The sequence below is a fragment of the Serinus canaria genome, chromosome 1 (assembly GCF_022539315.1).
Source record: "Serinus canaria isolate serCan28SL12 chromosome 1, serCan2020, whole genome shotgun sequence".
Taxonomy (NCBI): Eukaryota; Metazoa; Chordata; class Aves; order Passeriformes; family Fringillidae; genus Serinus; species Serinus canaria.
In genome coordinates, this window is record NC_066313.1 from 20,048,686 (window position 1) to 20,066,952 (window position 18,267).

The following is an 18,267-nucleotide window of genomic DNA, read 5'->3' on the forward strand; positions in this document are numbered from 1 at the left end:
GATGAATAACAGGGAAACCAGCATTATCCCCTTGTGTTAATGGAAGGTATGAAATTGTAAAATGAAAAGTTTATGCTTGTAGTTTGAACTTTCCCTCCTCGGGTGGACTGAATGAGCATTCTAGTGGCAGGACAGCACTCATGTATTTTGATGTTCAAAATGTGGTTTTCAGTGACTTTCACTGCTCTAAGTGTTCTGTGTCGGTGTTTCAGAGGCCCATCTCTTCCTGTGTCCTCTCATCTCTCCTGAAGAAGAGGAGGGCATGGAAATGCAGAGTCCTCTGGAGTTACATGGGAGCCTGGGCGTGGTGGGCGTTTGGACCTTGGCAGAGGGTCAGGAAATGAGTAACCTGCAAACAGGTCCTTTGTCTTCTCTTTCTTTAGGGAATATAAATCATCATAGAGATAGACAATAATTTTACAGTGATGGCAGCATAAAGATAGCAGATTTCTATGCCTATCAAAAAAGGACTATTTAACTCATCCTGTCATTTCTTAACCAAGGCAACCACTTCTGAAGCAACAGCTGATGTGGTAATAGGTTGATTTCTAGCACCTGTCAAAGCAAGCAACACATGAATTAAACCTGCATTTTCAAATAAGAGAATAAACCACTTCTTCAGACATAGAGGAAATAACATTTTACAGTCTTGCAGAAATATGTTTTATTCTTTTAAAATCAAAACAACTTTTATGAAAAGAAAAGGTATTTTTCATTGGATTTTTTTTTAACATTTCCATCAACATGCTACAGGAACTTAGAAGTAAACTTTGTAAAGCTTTCCTATGGAAAAAAGTAAAGAAATCATTTAAGATGTTGCATTAAACATTACAGGTATGTACCACTGACCTGAGCCACTGAGCTGTCAAACACCTTTTGTGTTTCTTTAGATAAAATAGCTGTTTTCATACACCTGATATACTTCAAACCTTTTTTCCCCCTCCTAAAGTGGTTGAATCCAGTTTGGCACATTGGCAGTCAAACAGAATTCCAGAGGTTGGCATGTGACTGTGGCCTGACTATGCCCATGTTGACCCCTTCCTGCCTTGCTGGGGCCACTTGCCCTTCCGCACTTCCCTTTTCTTTCTGTGGCTGTTGACAGAGACTGAGCCTGTGGCCTAGACATAGCAAATAAATTATTAAGTGACACAGACACCTATGTGTCTATGAAAAGGTTTTTGCTCTCTGTGTGTCGAACCCTGATAACAGTCCTTCATCCACTACAAACATAACCTTCTACCAGGAACAAAACAACATTTGCAATAAATTCAGGGAAAACAAGATGACATGGTAGGAGAATTTTTTTTTTTAAGGAAAGACGTTAAGCCTTCTGTTTGGCATCTGTGCCTGCTCATTATTCCAAAGAATCTTGCAAGCTCTGGACAGTCTCAGAAGGAACTAGGATTGTTTATTTCTCCTTATCATAGACTTTCCACTCTGGAGAGGGCCACAACACAGTCATCATTTTTAAGAAAACCAGAACTTCATTTAGATCTGTTTTTTGTTGGAAGACTTGCCAGGCACCAATTGCTCCCATCTGCTCTTAGAGTGCCCATTGTGTTCTGCCACTGTAAATAGCTTCACTTGTTTCTGTGGGTTTTGTGAACCCTGAGTGGGTTTAGAATAAATCTAAACTTGCACCAGAGCTGTGTGCCAGATCAGATAACCTAATGAGAGCTCCCAAATCTTCCTGTGAGCTTTACCTGTTGTTAACCTCAGGGACACTTCCTGAGGTAGCCCCACTGCTGCCTTTTCTTCCTAACAACCAGCAGGGATAAGCTAAGGGGGCCCAAATGCAATGTGTGGATGGGGGATGAGTATTTTTAGCTTGGCTGATTGCAAAGGTCATCTCTAAATGAATGTTTCTGACTGTCTTCCACCCTTTTTCTTTGGGAATGTGGATGTCCCAGCTTCCCTCACCAATGAATGAAACTCTGTAAGAAAGAAAAATTCTCAAAGGTCAAGATAGCCTCTCAGTGTGTACAGTTTTCTCCATGGTAACTATAATGGAATGGTTGGTGTAGTAAAGGCATCCAAGTGATGCTGGGAGTACATATGATCATAGACAATTTTTAAAACAAGTCTATCTGCATTTAAGAAAATTACTAATCTACTAGAGAGTGTTCATATTGCCAAAACAAAAATTATTAAAACTTAAAGAAAATCTAACCCTGTACAACTAGTAAGCAAAGGTTTTATGGAAAAGGAGCAGCTGGCAAAAAGAAAAAATATTTAGAAAAAGAAATGTGAGAATTCTAGGGAGAATAATTTTATAGATCTTCTTTAAGAAAATCAGAATTGATTTTGAATAGTCTCCCTCCCCCAGATGTGGGCAAATTGCAGTTCTCTGGAGGCCTGTAATAGGTCATGTTTGTTTTCTGTTCTTTGGGACATAAGTGATATTTAACTGTAATAACTGTTTTTTCTGGCTCTGGAAACCTGTACTTGCCGGGACAATCCTTTGGGTGGGGCATTTTATAAGGATTAGAATAGTAAATGCAGTGAGGAAATTGCCACACTGCAATCTTCCTCAGCTCAGATCCCAGGTGCACACTGCCAAATACAAGGTTGGCTGCTAGTGGGGGTTTGATACTGGCTGGAATGTGGGCACCCATAAGAAATCATTCACTCATTCTCCTCTACTACAGGTTATCAGAAGAGGAGGAAAGAAAAATCTGAAAGACTCATGGGGTGAGATTAGGATTAGGAGAAAACACTCTAAGGGCAAAACAGGCGTAAAGCTTAAAAAGCAGAAATAAAAATTTATTAATAGAATTAAAAGAGGATAATGAGAACTAACATAAACCTTTAGAACACCTTTCCCTCCTGCCCTCCAGCTTTTCCTTCCTTCCTTTTCCTTCCTTCCTTTTCCTTCCTTCCTTTTCCTTCCTTCCTTTTCCTTCCTTCCTTTTCCTTCTTCCTTTCCTCCTTCCTTTTCCTTCCTTCCTTTCCTTCCTTCCTTCCTTCCTTTCCTTCGTCCTCCTTCCTTCCTTTTCCTTCCTTCCTTTTCCTTCCTTCCTTTTCCTTCCTTCCTTTCCTTCCTTCCTTTTCCTTCCTTCCTTTTCCTTCCTTCCTTCCTTCCTTCCTTCCTTCCTTCCTTCCTTCCTTCCTTCCTTCCTTCCTTCCTTCCTTCCTTCCTTCCTTCCTTTCCTTCCTTCCTTTTCCTCCTTCCTTTCCTTCCTTCCTTCCTTCCTTCCTTCCTTTTCCTTCCTTCCTTCCTTCCTTCCTTCCTTTCCTTCCTTCCTTTCCTTCCTTCCTTTTCCTTCCTTCCTTTTCCTTCCTTCCTTTCCCTTCCTTCCTTCCTTCCTTCCTTCCTTCCTTCCTTCCTTCCTTCCTTCCTTCCTTCCTTCCTTCCTTCCTTCCTTCCTTCCTTCCTTCCTTCCTTCCTTCCTTCCTTCCTTCCTTCCTTCCTTCCTTCCTTCCTTCCATGCAGGGAGACAAAACATGGGGTTTTTCGTCAGTTTGTCACTGTGGAGACCATGGTGGTATCCCCTAAGTTAGGGAGACACAAGAAGCTTCTCTCAAAAAGTTAGATGCCATTGGTTCCTTCCCCTGTTCCTATGGCCTTGAGCCACTCCCTTGCTATTCCTTGATTGACCCTTATCTTTGTACTGCCCCAAGATCAGGTTGACCTCCAGGTCCCTCGGCAGGAAAAAACCTGGAGTCTCCCTATGAGTGTGCCTGGGACCCTGAACATCTCACCACGTGGCTGAATTAAACATCTGTGGATATTATGCAAAGGCTCTTTTTGCTTCCTTACCCTGGACTTTACTAGCACCTATTCTGGCTGCAACAGTCACTTCTAAAAATCTTTCTTCTATTCACTTAGGGAGGGGAGTCTCTTCTGCTATGTTGTGGTCACAGGCTGCAGGTAGACCTCTATATCTCCCCATGCACTTAATGAATTGCAGTGAAAGACTTTGTTGTACTTTAGTTCTCACCACAGCTTGCAGAAGAATCTCAGCTCTGATGCTCGGAGCACCTCCTCCTCCTGCTCCCTCCTTTTCACTGCCCTTAGCACTGCCATGTTGTTCTCCTCACGTCTTCACCTTTTTCTTTTCTCTGACTTGGGAGAGAATTGGTGTCCATAGGTTCGTTTGTTCTCAAGTTCTATAAATTGAAAAGTTTTTATAGAGTTTTGCAGTGCTGAATTGTTGGTCCTGTCTGGGCTCTACACTGGGGAATTGCTCACCATGCCCTTCACTGCTGATCACGTGGTCTCTGCTGGCCCCACATAGGCCACAAAGGCTGCCCTTGCCTTTCTGGTTAAAAGCAGTTAAATAATTAAAGTTCATTGCAAGTCCTGCCAAGATGGCAGAGGCCGCACAATCCTGGCTGAGCTGCCCCAGCTGTGCCGCCCTGGCCACACGGCTGCTCTCTGCGCTGGGATGAGCCAGGATGGGCTCCACCTGGCCACGCCAGAAGACCTCCCAGAGGCCTCCTCCCTACCCCTCGGAGGAAGAAAGGGCTTGCACATGTTTTTTCTTTCTTAAATATGTGCTCACAGAAGCATTGCTAACTTCTCTGATTGGCCTGGCCATTATGTCCATCGTCAGAGCCTTCAGGGATTTGCTCTGCTGGACATAGCACAAGTTTTGAGGAGCTTCTCTCTCAGAAGCAATATCTGTGGCTTTTTCTCCACCCCCACTAAAAACCAGGTTGTGTTAAACTAACACAGCTGCTCTTTCCATGCTTACACTGATCTCCTGGGTAGAACTTGTGTAAAATTTCCTCCCTTCCTTGTCTACCCTCCTTCATTTCTGCAATTCATGAAAAAGAGATTATCCTAAATGGCTGACCTGGTATTCTCCTGACTTCACAGACATCTCTCTTTGATAGTTATTCCAGCAGCCCTGTCTTTAGCTAAGGAAGAAGAGGAGAAGTAGCAGTTCAGGATTTAGTCTTGAGTTTTCCTTTGCTCTCTACAGTGATGGAGAGGGTTTCTAATGGTTGTCTTTCAGTGATTTTAACAGACTTGGTCTCGCAGTAAATCATGCCATGGAATTTAACATTCTTTCCCCCCCCGCCATATTTTAAGGAAGTTCCATGATGGAAAGAGGTTAATTCTAGGTGCAACAGCTTGCATGGTATATCTGCTACCCTCAAATGCTCTCAGTTTAGACAAATATGAAACTATGAAAGTAATCTTTTCTATTATTATTAATTTTCTTCCTTCTGGTTCATTTACCAAGAACCTCAGAAGGTGCTTATGCCAGAAAATGGTCAGGACAAACAGAATCAATTTTTTCTGGGCAGCAAAAAACTGGGACTCAACCTCTTGCCACCACTAACCTTTATACTCATTTCAGTTGATATGGAAACTAATGTTGGATCCTGTAATGACCTACCCTGAAGGAGAACGCAGCACCCTACTTTTCCATGTTTACCTAGAAATCTGGTATTTGCTTCAGATGCCACAGGGATTAGAGGACACTTATGATCTGGCCTGAAATTTTTTGTGCACACAAATGTTGGACTTCCTTTTGCTGCCACCTTGATGTTAGGGAGGAAGGCAGCAGCTCTGTTCACCTGCACTGCAAAGTGGTGGGTGCCAGCTCTTGCAGTGAGACCTTCCTTGTGTTACCTGCTCACTGCTTTGAGCTCCTGAGATCAACCCTGTAACTTCAATTGCATCCAAGCCTCTGTGTTTGAAGGGCTGACAGATACTTTCTGCTATGGTTCATGTTTGCTTTGCTTCCTGCTCAGTTTTTGTCCATAACTGTAGCAGGACACTCACATGGGTTGAGGATCTTCAGTCCTGGATCTAGACCCAAAGGAAGTCAGACCCAGAAGATAGATCAGGTGAGTAGACCACAGTGTTAGACCTGCCTTAATTGATCCTTGTGGATGTTTTTTACAGCAGTTGGAAAGGAGGCTTGCAGAAGACAGAAAATAAATGTATGACAGCAGATGAAAGGAATTTGCGTTCTTGGCGAAGCTCATAGCAAGGTCACTGGGTCTACTCTGTGGATGGGAAGGCTTCCTTCCCAATCAAGGAGTGAATCAGCCAATGATGATGATGTGGTGGTTTATCCAATGCCCATGTAACTATGATGTGCACAGATTCTGAGATATGATTCATCTTTCTCCCATGAGTCTCAATGGAGCCTTTTGGTAACTGGCTCAGATACAATATGCCATTGTAGTTGTCTGCAATGGGTGAAATGAATCCCACACCAGAGCTGGGCTCCAGGGAGAAGATGACAAGGTCAGGTTTAGGAGGCTTGGTTACATACCATATGGAAACAATACTTTCTTTTACATAGGATTAGTTGCCTCCTGAAGGAAGAAGGAACTCTGGGAAAAGAAAAACATGTTTTGAAATACTGTATCTGTCAGAAACAAATCTGGCTGGGAGTAGAAAATGCAGAGAAATCAAATTTAAAATAAACATATTATTTTGAAAAAGTCTAAAGAAGTCAATTAGTTTAACTGTTTGTTTGGGACAGCCAAGAAGAAGCAAGCCTTGCAGATAAAACATTGTATTTGCAGGTTGCAAGGAGGGGTTGGGACATGTGGCAATTGGAGAGTCACCAAAACAAAAGATGTTCAGCTCCCTGACTTGGCTTTATGTAGCCAGGCATATCCAGGACTTGAGGGAGGGATGGGGCAGGGGACAACTTTCATCCTTGTAGGGAATTGTTCTGGGTCCATAAAGACAGGAGGTAACAGAGACATTGTTAATAAGAATATTGTTCTGTTTGGAATATAGCTGTTTGGATTATAAGGCTTCTGACAGACACAGAGTAATGAAAAAGCCTAAGCTTAGAGAAAAGACTCAAAAATGGATAATTACAGTAAAATTATTTTAGTGTTCTTTAGTTTAACAAAGGAGAGTTGTTCTGGATAAGAATGCAAATAAAAATTATACCTCATCCAGTAGTGCTGTAAACTGCTCAGAGTAAAGATGTTTACCCCTGAAATGTCAACAGTTTTGTGGAATTTTCTCTCTGAACACATAACACTGCAGCAAAAAGAGCAAAAGTTTGAGCAATTAAGGATATAATATACACTTCTGTGAGGACTTTGGCTTGTTTTTAATCAATGAAAATCACTTTCAGCTGGTGGCATGTCAATCTGTCTTACAGAGAAACACCTGCTCTTCCCTAAAATGAACAGGCTTTGTTCACGAATCATCATGATGCAACAGTTCAGTGGCATCTCAAAACCAGTGCCATGACTTCTTCTAGCACAGCAAGACAACTAAGCAATACCAAAAAAGACCCAAAATATCACCTAAAAATGAAAAGAGAAAATTAATTCGAGGGCCGTTGAGTGTCAAGGGTTTATGCCTGTGCTCTGATGCACTCAGGTGAAGCTAGAAGGAGCGTTCTACAGGCTTGACTCCAGCCAGGGCCTGAGGAAATCATGAGGGGTCCCTTTTGCAGGGAAGAAATGCACAGTTGGTGCTCAATCCTTGCCGTTTCTTGTCATCTAGTGGCCTGCCAAAGAACCAGTCCTAGGCCTCACAGCTCGCGTCTTTAAAGCCCACATCAGAAGGGAGGGATGGATGCCCAGGGAAAAGAACACTAAGAGGCAGGTTCTGCCCCTGCATACCCAAGTCACCTCCATCCTCCCCGCCCACTCTCCTCTGCCTGTTTTTCTTTCTTCTCTTCTGATGAAGGCCAGGTTGCAGAGGCTTTGGTCACTCATTGTGACCTTTTCTAGAATGGAGAGGGCTTTAAAGTTTACCTTTGGTGTTTCCTGAATAACTAAGTTGGGCTTTGGCCAGCACTGAAGTGGTGCACAGTGGAAACACAGCAGGGGTTTTTCTGGTCCTTGGTCCTCATGGGCTGGGTGGAATAACATCCTCCACACCTTCTTGATGCGGTCAGCCTGACTACAGGTGTGCTACCAGCCATTTCCCCATAGAAATAGAGAGATAAAATTCTGGCATACATCTCTCCTGTAGCATCCACCCTTTTAGTGAGATTTTTGCCATTGCTTAACTATTTGGGAATAACTGTTAGATTAGGAAGGTGAACTCAAATGTTAACATCTATTACAAGAGCAAATGCAGGTTAGTGTATTGGTCTGACAGTTCACTAAATCCCCCATCTCTGGGACCTGCACATGTTGTTTTATCTGAACACTTTTGGTACATTGAAAATATTTCAAGTGTAAATTCCAGAGGTTGTTTTTTTTTTCTTTTCTGCAAGCAGATTCAGGTTATCAGGATTTTTTTAAGTTAAAACATTTCCTAGAGGAAGTAAGATGCTTTGACAAATTTATCCAGAAATTCCCTGCAAGTAGAAAATGAAAGTATGCTTTGAAAGTCTGGTACTTTCCACCTTAACTTCCACAGTAATCAGATAAAGTAAAAACAGGACATTACTTTGTCTTTTTTATTTAGATCCTTTCCCATCCCACACACAGAGAAAAGTGAATGTATCTAACAGCAGTGGAGTGGGATTACAGATGATTTCTCTGCCTGTGTCAGAGTGCAGTAGGCCCAGGATTGGTTCAGAGCAGCAGAGTCCAGCAGCCAGGACACTGGGGGCACCTCTCTGGGGATGGGGACAAAGGATCAGCCCTAAAGTGGGTTCTGCTATCAACCTGTTTAGCCACAAATGATTAACATGCTCTTGGGGACACGGAGAGGATGTTCATTATTATGGACAGAATGAAGACTTACTGGCTATGAGCCCAGTAGCAGGCAGTCTTGGTGGGTTAGGTGCTATGCTCCTCACCCATTTTTTGCAAAGAAATGCTCTGTCTACTGACAGTGGTTCTTTTGGACCAAGGGGACAAGAGCCATCTCCCTCTTACCTCCAAGTGGCTGAGGTGGCCATGGCTGCTGTAGTGCCCAGTCAGGCAGTGTAGACTCTCCAGCATTCATGAGCCTCTCATATACTTCTTTACCCTGTATATCTAGGAACATGTTTGCAGATAGCTTTTACAGATTTTAGTTAAGTTTCCAAAATTCTAAGCTAAGTTTCTCTGAGGTCTGTCTTCAGGATCTATGTCAAAGCATGTGACTCAATCACCTTTGTTGGGATGGGGTTTGCAAAGAATTCCTGTGGTCCCAAACCACAGAGCTTGTAGCAGATATATTTGTGAGCCAAGTGACCACTGAGAGAGCTCAGTTATATATTTGTCCTAATCAGTATGCATTTCTCTGGATTTAAGGTATAAGTATATTATGTCATGAAGGGAAGGGAAGGGAAGGGAAGGGAAGGGAAGGGAAGGGAAGGGAAGGGAAGGGAAGGGAAGGAAGGGAAGGGAAGGGAAGGGAAGGGAAGGGAAGGGAGGGAAGGAAGGGAAGGCAGGGAAGGGAAGGGACAGGGAAGGGAAGGGCAGGGAAGGGAAGGGAAGGGAAGGGAAGGGAAGGGAAGGGAAGGGAAGGGAAGGGAAGGGAAGGGGTTATGTTTCTAGCTCTTCTTTCCACAGTCTTTGAAGTAGGTGTTGGCAGGCCCAGGATTGTCACAACTCCTGGTAAAATAAATTAATACAATTTGAAAAATAATTTTTAGTTGTAGAAAGTATTTTCCCAATCCATATTTCCCTTAACATTATGGCCTTAAAATGGCTTTTATCATATTAGGGTAAACATCTAGCACCTACATAGCACCTGTACATTTTCTGAAACAATCATGGTATTTCCAGAATTATGACTGCACAATCTTTTGCCTAGCACAGGACCACTAGATTTTCTTCTTCCCTATAAAGAAACAAAGGAATTATTTGAGAATTATATTTGCTGATTCAGAGAAATAGGATCTTAGAAGGTAGTGGGTCTAATTTTTCAGGCACTGTGCTCCAGGAAAAGATGTCAACCAATTTGACATTGAAGAGCAGAGAGAACAGCAAATAAGACTGCTGCTTGGAGGAAGGACTGAAAGACCTGAGGTCATGAGGCCACGATGAGATGTGAGGTCTTCAAATATAAATGCAAACCTGCAAAGAAGAGAAAAATAAATATTCTCTGTCTGCCTCAAACAGAGTAAGAAGTAATGGCTTTAAGTTTGTTAAAAAATTCTCAGGATAAACATATAAGAGAAGTCTCCGTTGGTAGTGATTATAAGATTCTGGCACGCACAACTTTGAATGACCAAAGCCATCACTAAAGATCTTTAGAAATAACTTAGTGAAAGCTGAAGGTGGCTTCAGTCTTGTCCTGAATGATCTTGTCCTGGACCATTTTGTCCTTCACAGTATTCATTCTCTTGCCTTTTACTCTGCAGTCATAATGTCACTCCATTCATTGTGCAGACAGGAAGGCTGGAATGATAAAAAGTTTCCAGCCCTAAGCAACCCAGTGTACCTTCAAAGCTGACCCTACAAGTGCCAGCTGGACAAAGGGGTCACCAGAGTGTTCCATCCAAGTGATATATCCTGTGATGTTAAACATAACCCTAGCTGACCTGGTCTTTACCAAGAGCAAATGCATATTTAGTCAAAAATGTGTGCATATGGCTTTTGGGAAGGCAGTACCCTTTCATTGTAGGAACTGTTAGCCAGGAATTGTCTGATTTCCAAGCAGTTAGCATTCACATTTTGTAGTTGTGAAATGCGTACTTTTTCTGCAAAACATTCTGAGAAATGTGTTGCAAAGGCTACTTAGGTTTCTTTAGTTTTTGCTAGGGAAAAAAAACAACAACCAGGGCTTGCTCTGCTGATAACACATGCTGCAGTGCTAATTCTGATACCAGATATCCTTTTTGCAACAGGCAGGTGCTGCAAACCTTCAGAAGATGAGGAAAGGAAGGCCTGCACATCCACCTGGCCCAATTTACATATCTGTCTGAGTACTGGTCAGCTTGCACTCATCAGTGGAAATCTGAACTTCAGTAAGGGCTATGCCCTTGGAAGACAGTTGCAAAAAAGCACTAAGTTTTCTTCCTCACAACATTTCTGTAATTTGAGGTCAGCCAGAATACTTTAGCTCTTCTGATTTATCTCTGGTTTGCATTTCATTTCTCTTTTTTAAGCTTAGAACTCTGTAGCCCCTCTAAATAAGAAAAGAAACCACACTGGAGGAGCAGAGCCTTGCATGGGTGTTGGAAACCATTTGTGCTCAACCATTTCATCATGAAAAGTCAGTGTCCAAAATCAAAGCATGCTTATAACCTCCCATCTCTTGCATGTAATGCAGGACCACTGTTTTAGTAAAGTTTGTTCTCAGACTGAAGAGAAGAGGAAGCTGTTAAGTCACAGGGGTCTTCAGCCTTTGACCAAGGTAATTTGCCATCATGTGCACATGGGAGGTCCTCAGCTGCGGAGCTGGTAGTCATATGTTAACCACAAATTATATTAATTTGAGGTTTTGTGCCTTGCTTTCCCATCGTGAAGTCAGCTTTTTAAATGTGACTTTCTTGAGAAAATGGAGGGTCTACAAGGCTATCTCTTCTCCAGAAAACTGAGATTGCCAATGAATAAGGTATGGACAAAGGAAGTTGCAAGCTACTCAAATTTCTTTTACATTATTAAATGCACTTGAAATGGCATTTTCCAAAAGTTCTCAGCCTTTGTAGAATTTGTAAAATTTCTAAATTCCTGAAGTAAAATTAACTAGTAGACTTCTGTATATTAACAACTTAAATAGCTTTACAATGCTTCCTGTAACCCAGAAACACTAGAATGTAGGCAAGTTTCTTATTACACACCAAATTTCAAAAATCCTATCTCTTGTACTGAGAGAGATGTTGTTTCGGAGAAGATTGCATAAGAGAAAATTATTGTAGCGTCTCAGAACTTACCCCAGAAATCTATTACTGTCTAGGGACGCATTCATTTAATCTAATCTTTTAAGAGGTTTGTATACTGTGTGGGTTGCTTTGGTGGGAGTGACCAGTCTCTCCCTTGCAAGAGATTGAAGAGCAGTAATGTGCTTTGCTGGCATAAACACACCTTTAGTTCCACAGATTTCACTATTTTCCTTCTGTGTTGGTTAGTGGGTTTGAGAGCTGTACAGCTTTGTTTCTGTTCTTTGGGCTTCCTCTGTGACTATACCTGCACAGAATATCTGATGCAAAAACAGTAAAAGAAAGACAAGCCATAGGAAATAATGTCTTATGAATTGGAGGCCCTTGGACCGTGTCTTAGGGAGGCTGTGCAAGTGCTGTACATCTCCCACAGAAGGGGTCCTGAGCCTATTTGTTTCCTTTTGTGCACTGTTGTGATTGTGTGGTTTCACTGTTTGATTTAACTTAGTAGTGGCTCTTTTCAGTCATGTATTGAGTGGACAAGGTGAATCAGGAGGCTTCTCTCCTCCCACTGGTGTTCTGCTCCTTAGTAGGATGCTGCAATGTGAATATATAAAATCTGGAGAACATCCACTGAGCCTTAACACAACTGTTGTTGGGTGTGATGTCAGATGAGACACTGTTATCAAGAGGCACATGAGATGGTGGGGATAAATATGTAGTACCCAAAGTGACACAGTCCTTCCATTCACTGGCCTGTTCTAAAGCCAGTGGATGGTTGTGAAAGACTGCATAGATTAATGTCTTGAGACATTTTGAGATGCTTGTGTGGGGGAAAGGGCAGCTCAGGCCCTGCCCTGCTTAGGCAGTGACCTGTCCCACACCTCCCACCACTAGAGCCTGTGTCCCATTCCACAGTGGTGCCAGTCACAGTGGTGCCAATCACAGGTCATACTCTCCACCTGCCTCTGGAGCCCCTAACCCAGTTCCTGAGTGGCTAAATGACCATAAGTCCTTCCTGGAGGAAGGGCCCAGGAGGGCCAAGGTGTACTGAAGGCTGAACATGAGGTAATCACAGTGTCTGGACCCTACGTCTCTTTGGAGTTTCTAGCATCATTGAAACCCAGGAACTGGTAGCTATATGTGTGCTTCTCTGTATCTTTTCTGTCTTTCTCTTTCCTTGTTCTAATTCCCTCTACTTGGAATTTTGAGTAACTTGAAATCAAATGCATTCAAAGTTTGCTAAGTTGAGTGGGACAAGCTAATGCTTTGAGAAGTGTTTCACGTTGATGCACTAAATCTTTTGCAAAGTTCATTGATTTTTCTAAAGTTGCCAGTAAAATATTTTGTTTTGTTTTGACCTCTTGAGAATATCTTGTCAGTAGTTCTCCTGTGTATCCAACTCAGAGTACATGAACAATTGTGAGTCCTTTTAAAACTCTCATCAAGTGAGATGCTTCAGGCCTTACAATGGTGGCAATAACACTTTAATTTCTTCCAAAAAGTTGTGAAAATTGAGCCACATGCTTTCAGTCACCACCTTTTATTTCCCTGTTTCAAAAGGCAGTCTCTGTTTGCTTACCAAAATGAAACTACCATAGGCTCCTGTGCTTTGCTTCTCTAGGTTCACATGCTGGTAACATGCTGAGGTACTTCCTGTTTATCTACAAAAATACCATCTTGCAAAACAAATTCGGCTCTTGGGGGATCTAATTAAGTCAAGGCTCAGCCTTGCTGTACAGCTGAAACAAACTATGTTTAGATTTCACTAACCTTCACACCTCTTGATGGTAAGACACTTCTTCCCCATGTGTTCAGTCTCATTTTAGGCCCTAGGTGTCAATTGTGGTTCTAGGGCTGCTCTGAACAGACCTGGCAGTGCTTTTCAGCTGCCTGACAGAGTAAAGGCTCTACAGGCCCAGACAAACGCACCCACTGTTGGAAACTCAAACAAGTAACCAGAAACCATTCTCAGCCTCCTGAATGTCTTTGGACTCTTCCCTACATGTATTACGGCATGGGCAGAGTACTGCAAAGTATCTTCAAGAACAATATTGTTTCATGTGTATGTATTCTCTGTAAAGATGGCCTTTCCCTCTTTCCTGCAAGGCCTGTACCCAGGTCATGTGAAGCCATTAGAGAAAGTTCATGCTTTTTGTTCTAATACATTTAGGCTCTTCATTAAATGGCTCTTCTTGTTGTTTAGTTTATGATGTACAATCTGGAACAGAGAAATAAAGTGAAGTGAAAAGAAAGAAGAAGAAATATAATGAAGTGATTGAAGGAAAATTAAGTGGAACACAATGAAATTAAATGGAATGAAGTGCTGTGAAATGAACTGAAACTTAATGAAATTATATTAATTGAAAATGAAGAAGTTACATTTCATGAAAGGAGAAATCAAGGAATGAAATAAAATTAAAAGAAAGAAAAGGAAATATAATTGTTTTATAATGCTGTCTTGACTAATTCTGTGTCATGATGCTCTTATATATATATATGTTATAAACAGAAGTCTTCCAGAGCTTTCTCTCTTTAGGGCTTCCATTCTTGGATCCTGTGATATATACAAGTATAACAGCACTTGGATATCTATAAGCAAGTAGAAATGTTGCATGCAATAATAAATAATGCTTAGCCCTGTATTGTAAATCAACGACGACTCCAATGAAGGGGAGAGAGAATGATGCATCTGACTCCATCATCAGAAGGTGAATTAATTACTTTATTATACTGTACTACGTACATTTAATCTGAACTAAATCTGCCAAGCACTCAGTCTTGCTCACAACTGCACAGAACAGCACTCATCTCCCATTCTCTCATGACTGTCCCATGACAGTCCCACACACACACACTTCTTGGCCCTGATAGGCGAAGGGAACAAAACATCCTCACTTTGGGTAAACAATCTCCACATTGCATTCTACTTTAGCACAACACAGGCACAGCAAGCGAGATAAGAATTGTTTTCCTTCTTCTCTGCTTGTCTCACAGCTTCTCTCTGTTCAGAGGCCATGTGAATGCCACAGCCCTCAGATATATATTTTTCATTTTCATGTTTTAAAAACTATTCTTTTCACAAAGAAATATTCGCTCAATTCTATTGATACAGAAATGAAAGTAAAGAGAGCCTGTTGAGCACTTCTGAGATTATAGTGCAGCCTGAGGGGGAAGGGGGATGCACCACTACAGAGCCTGAACTATTTATTTCACTTTCTGTAACAAGTAAGTAGTGCTGTGACTAGAAATCTATTTTCCCATTTCTCAGAGAAATTGCCAAGCCTACACTTAGATTTGCTGTGTTGAATTCTAAATTTCAGCCACTGACTAGTCTTACTGTGGTCTGGTAAGATTAGTGACCTGAGTAGTGGCAGGAACTGAATTTTATTAGAGACTTGTATAAATATATATACACAAGATGTACCATGTAGAACTAGCACTGAAGTAGAAATCCTGTACTTCAGCTTTCAGACAACCATTAAAACTTCCAGTCTGTAGTTTCTCCTCTCTTAGCTATGCGGGGTTTAAATGCTCTGAATCAGTGGTGCTCCTTTTGATGTAGTTAACAGGCACTTTTACAGGTCTAAGGCACAATCAGAAAGTTTGTTTCTGACAGAAAGAAATGGTGTCCTTCTGAACAAAAGGTGAAGCAAGGGTCTTTCCTGTGCTGGGTGATGTGCTTGGGTCACTACAACCCTGAGCAGAGCTCCAGGCTGGGGCAGAGTGGCTGGAGAGCTGCCAGTCAAGAAGGGCCCTGGGGGTGCTGGTCAAGAGCAGCTGCACATGAGCCAAGTGTGCTCAGGTAAGCAAGAAGGTCAAAGGTACTTGGCCTGTATCAGCAATGGTGTGTCCATCAGGACCAGCACAGTGACTGTCCCTCTGTGCTGGGCACTGCTGAAGTGTTATAGATGGATAATGAGATGATTTGCTCTCGCAATTAAAAGATAACTATTGTGTGAATATTAATAAAAGCTTTAGAGATGTATAGTTATGTTATTGTAGTTTAGATGTCCTCTGTTGTACCCACAGTTCCCTTTTCCCCCTGTATTGTAACCATCAGACAGCTGGGGTTGTCTAGGACAGGTAAGAAAAAGGGGCGCACAAGTGCCCCTTACCTGGGGCAGCTGGGAAGGAAAAACCTTGTTGCTTAGGGGGTGAGGCATGGCCACACCTGACCTCGAATCAAATTACAAGAAAGCAGTCTCCACCAATAAATGGCAAAGAAGAGCTGACTGACAGACTTTAGGAGGGGCCAGAGCTGGCTGATGCAACCCACAGGGGTATCAAAGACCAAGCATCCATCTTGAAGATGAACTGGCCACTTGGTATGCATGAGGGGCAGATCTCAGCACTGCAGCTTTTTCCTTATGTAGTCTTTGTTGTATTTTTGTTAAGGTTTAATAAACCTTTTCAAGTTTTCCAAGGAGCAGTTATCTCTCACATGAAGCACATCCAATCCTGGGGTCAGTTTTGGGCTTCTCGCTATAAGGACATTGAAATGCTGGAGTGCATCCAGACAAGGGAAGAGAGCTGGGGAAGGGTCTGGAACACCAGGAGCAGCTGAGGGAGGTAGGGGTACACAGCCTGGAGAAAAGAAGGCTCAGGGGGGACTTTCTCACTCCCCAAAAGTCCTTGACAGGAGAGCGGAGCCAGGTGGGGATAAGGTTCTGCTCACAGGGAACAAGGGACAGGACAAAATAAAACAGCCTCAGGTTTTCAATGGCACTGGGGGAGGTTTAGATTAGATATTAGGAAAAAAGGGTTGTCAAGCTTTGGAACAGGCTTCTCAGGGAAGTGGCCGAGTCACTATACCTGGAAGTGTTCAAAACCCATGTGGATACAGCACCTGAGGACACTGCTTAATAGTGAACACGGAGGTGGTGCTAGGTTTATGATTGGACTTGAGGATCTTAAATGTCTTTTCCAACCTTAACATTTCCATGATTCAAGGCAGGCTATTACTGCCCTGAAATCTCTAGTCAGTAGTGTGGTTATGGTTGTACTCCCTTTTATCCCATTTTACAAGGAGGATACTACTATGGAGTAATCTAGATGAAGAGTGCTCATCCATGAAAAGGTATTAGGGTATCTGCCTTCAGATCAGTCACTGACCTTGCAAAGAAGTAATTTAGAATAATGAAAGTGATGAAGAGGCAATGATGGAGTTTTAGTATCAGTAACTATGAAACAATACAGCTTGTTCCCTACTCTGTATACCAGCTTTAAATCCTTTCCATCTTCACCTACTCAAAACAAAAGGTCAAGGAATTTCTCCTCTGGCAGCCCAGCATTACCTGTTCAAAATATAGACTTCAGTTATCAACAGCTAAAAATCTAAAATAAGAGCTGTTGAGGTACAACCAACTGACCATGCTACAAACTTGGCATCTGAAAATCTATACAATTAATTTCTAGAAGTTTATCATACACAGGAAGAGATAGCAAACCAGAGACTACAGAGATTAATAAAATTTATTTATTTATTCCCCACTTTTATTGACTTTTCAAAGAAACCCACCACAAATACCATCCAAGTTGGAATATACTAGTACGCTAAAATTTTAAAAGAGTATGCTACTGTTAAAAAAAAAAAAAGGCATTAAAAATGTATAGTTGAAGGCTATTAAATTTTGATACATCTGGATACTCACTTAAGAGTCCTTATTATTCTAGGACAGTGGAAGTACAGTAGACATTCGGTCATAGCTAATTTGCCAGCTCATGAAGACAAACAAGAACTGATCAGTGCATCTACCTTCTCTTTAAAAGCCAATCAGCAATAAACAGATGGTATCATTTTCATGCAGGAATGATTGTGGTCTCTCTACTTAGTTGGGCTTCAGGGTTATCATGTTTTTAGGCTACTGGATGGTTGGGGAGTTTTGGCAAAAAGAAACTTTGAAAGGTGAAAGTTCACTTTATTAGAAGAGGCTATGTTTAAATTTTATGCTTTAACAGATTATCACCATAATTTCATGCCTTAATGTCTAACAGCAACAGCATTCTTTTTTCCCCCCAAAAAGGGACTATTATGAATGCATTATAATCAAAAATCAAATCTTTATACCACCTATGTTATATTCAGCTGTTAAATATTAAGAGGTATCACCTGGGTTAATTACATGACACCATTTTAGAATATGCCTAAAATAAGAGTTTTTAATTAACTATGCTGTGGCTTAAATACCACTTTTCAGACATAACTCCACATTATATCTGAAATTTTCAATCTTAAAAATATACCAATTAAAATAAATTATTGTTATACATTTCTTTATATCAAAGAAGAATCTTCAAATTTACAAAAAGCCAGTCCAGAGGTAAGTGTGTCATATTATACCAGTGAAGAAATGAAAGTAACTGACATTATTTCCAAATAGTTAACTTCTTTCAACATACAGTTTATTGCCTGCTCTTTATTTCTTATTTAGCTCACAGAAAGAACATTTTGTTTCACAAGAATGTCTCTCGACAGAGTGGGCATGTGGATTTGTTGCTGGATGAGAACCATTTGTACTGAAAAAGAGAAATACATCTGTTTAATATACGAAGGCAAGCTGAGTACAGAAACACTAGTACTCATCAACAATAACCATTATTGCCAGGGATCCATGTTAAG

The 18,267-nt window shown here is 41.5% G+C and overlaps 1 protein-coding gene across 2 annotated transcripts in view; it reads right to left on the reverse strand.

Moving 5' to 3' along the window:
• Positions 1 to 17,102: 17,102 nt before the first annotated feature.
• LTN1 (listerin E3 ubiquitin protein ligase 1) overlaps positions 17,103 to 18,267 on the reverse strand; it is a 31,816-nt gene continuing 30,651 nt past the window's right edge. For both annotated transcript variants that reach the window (XM_050973532.1, XM_009095483.4), the window contains exon 30: positions 17,103 to 18,164. In XM_050973532.1, coding sequence (XP_050829489.1) covers positions 18,102 to 18,164 — 63 coding nt within the window. In that variant the 3' untranslated portion in view covers positions 17,103 to 18,101. The remainder of the gene's footprint in view (positions 18,165 to 18,267) is intronic.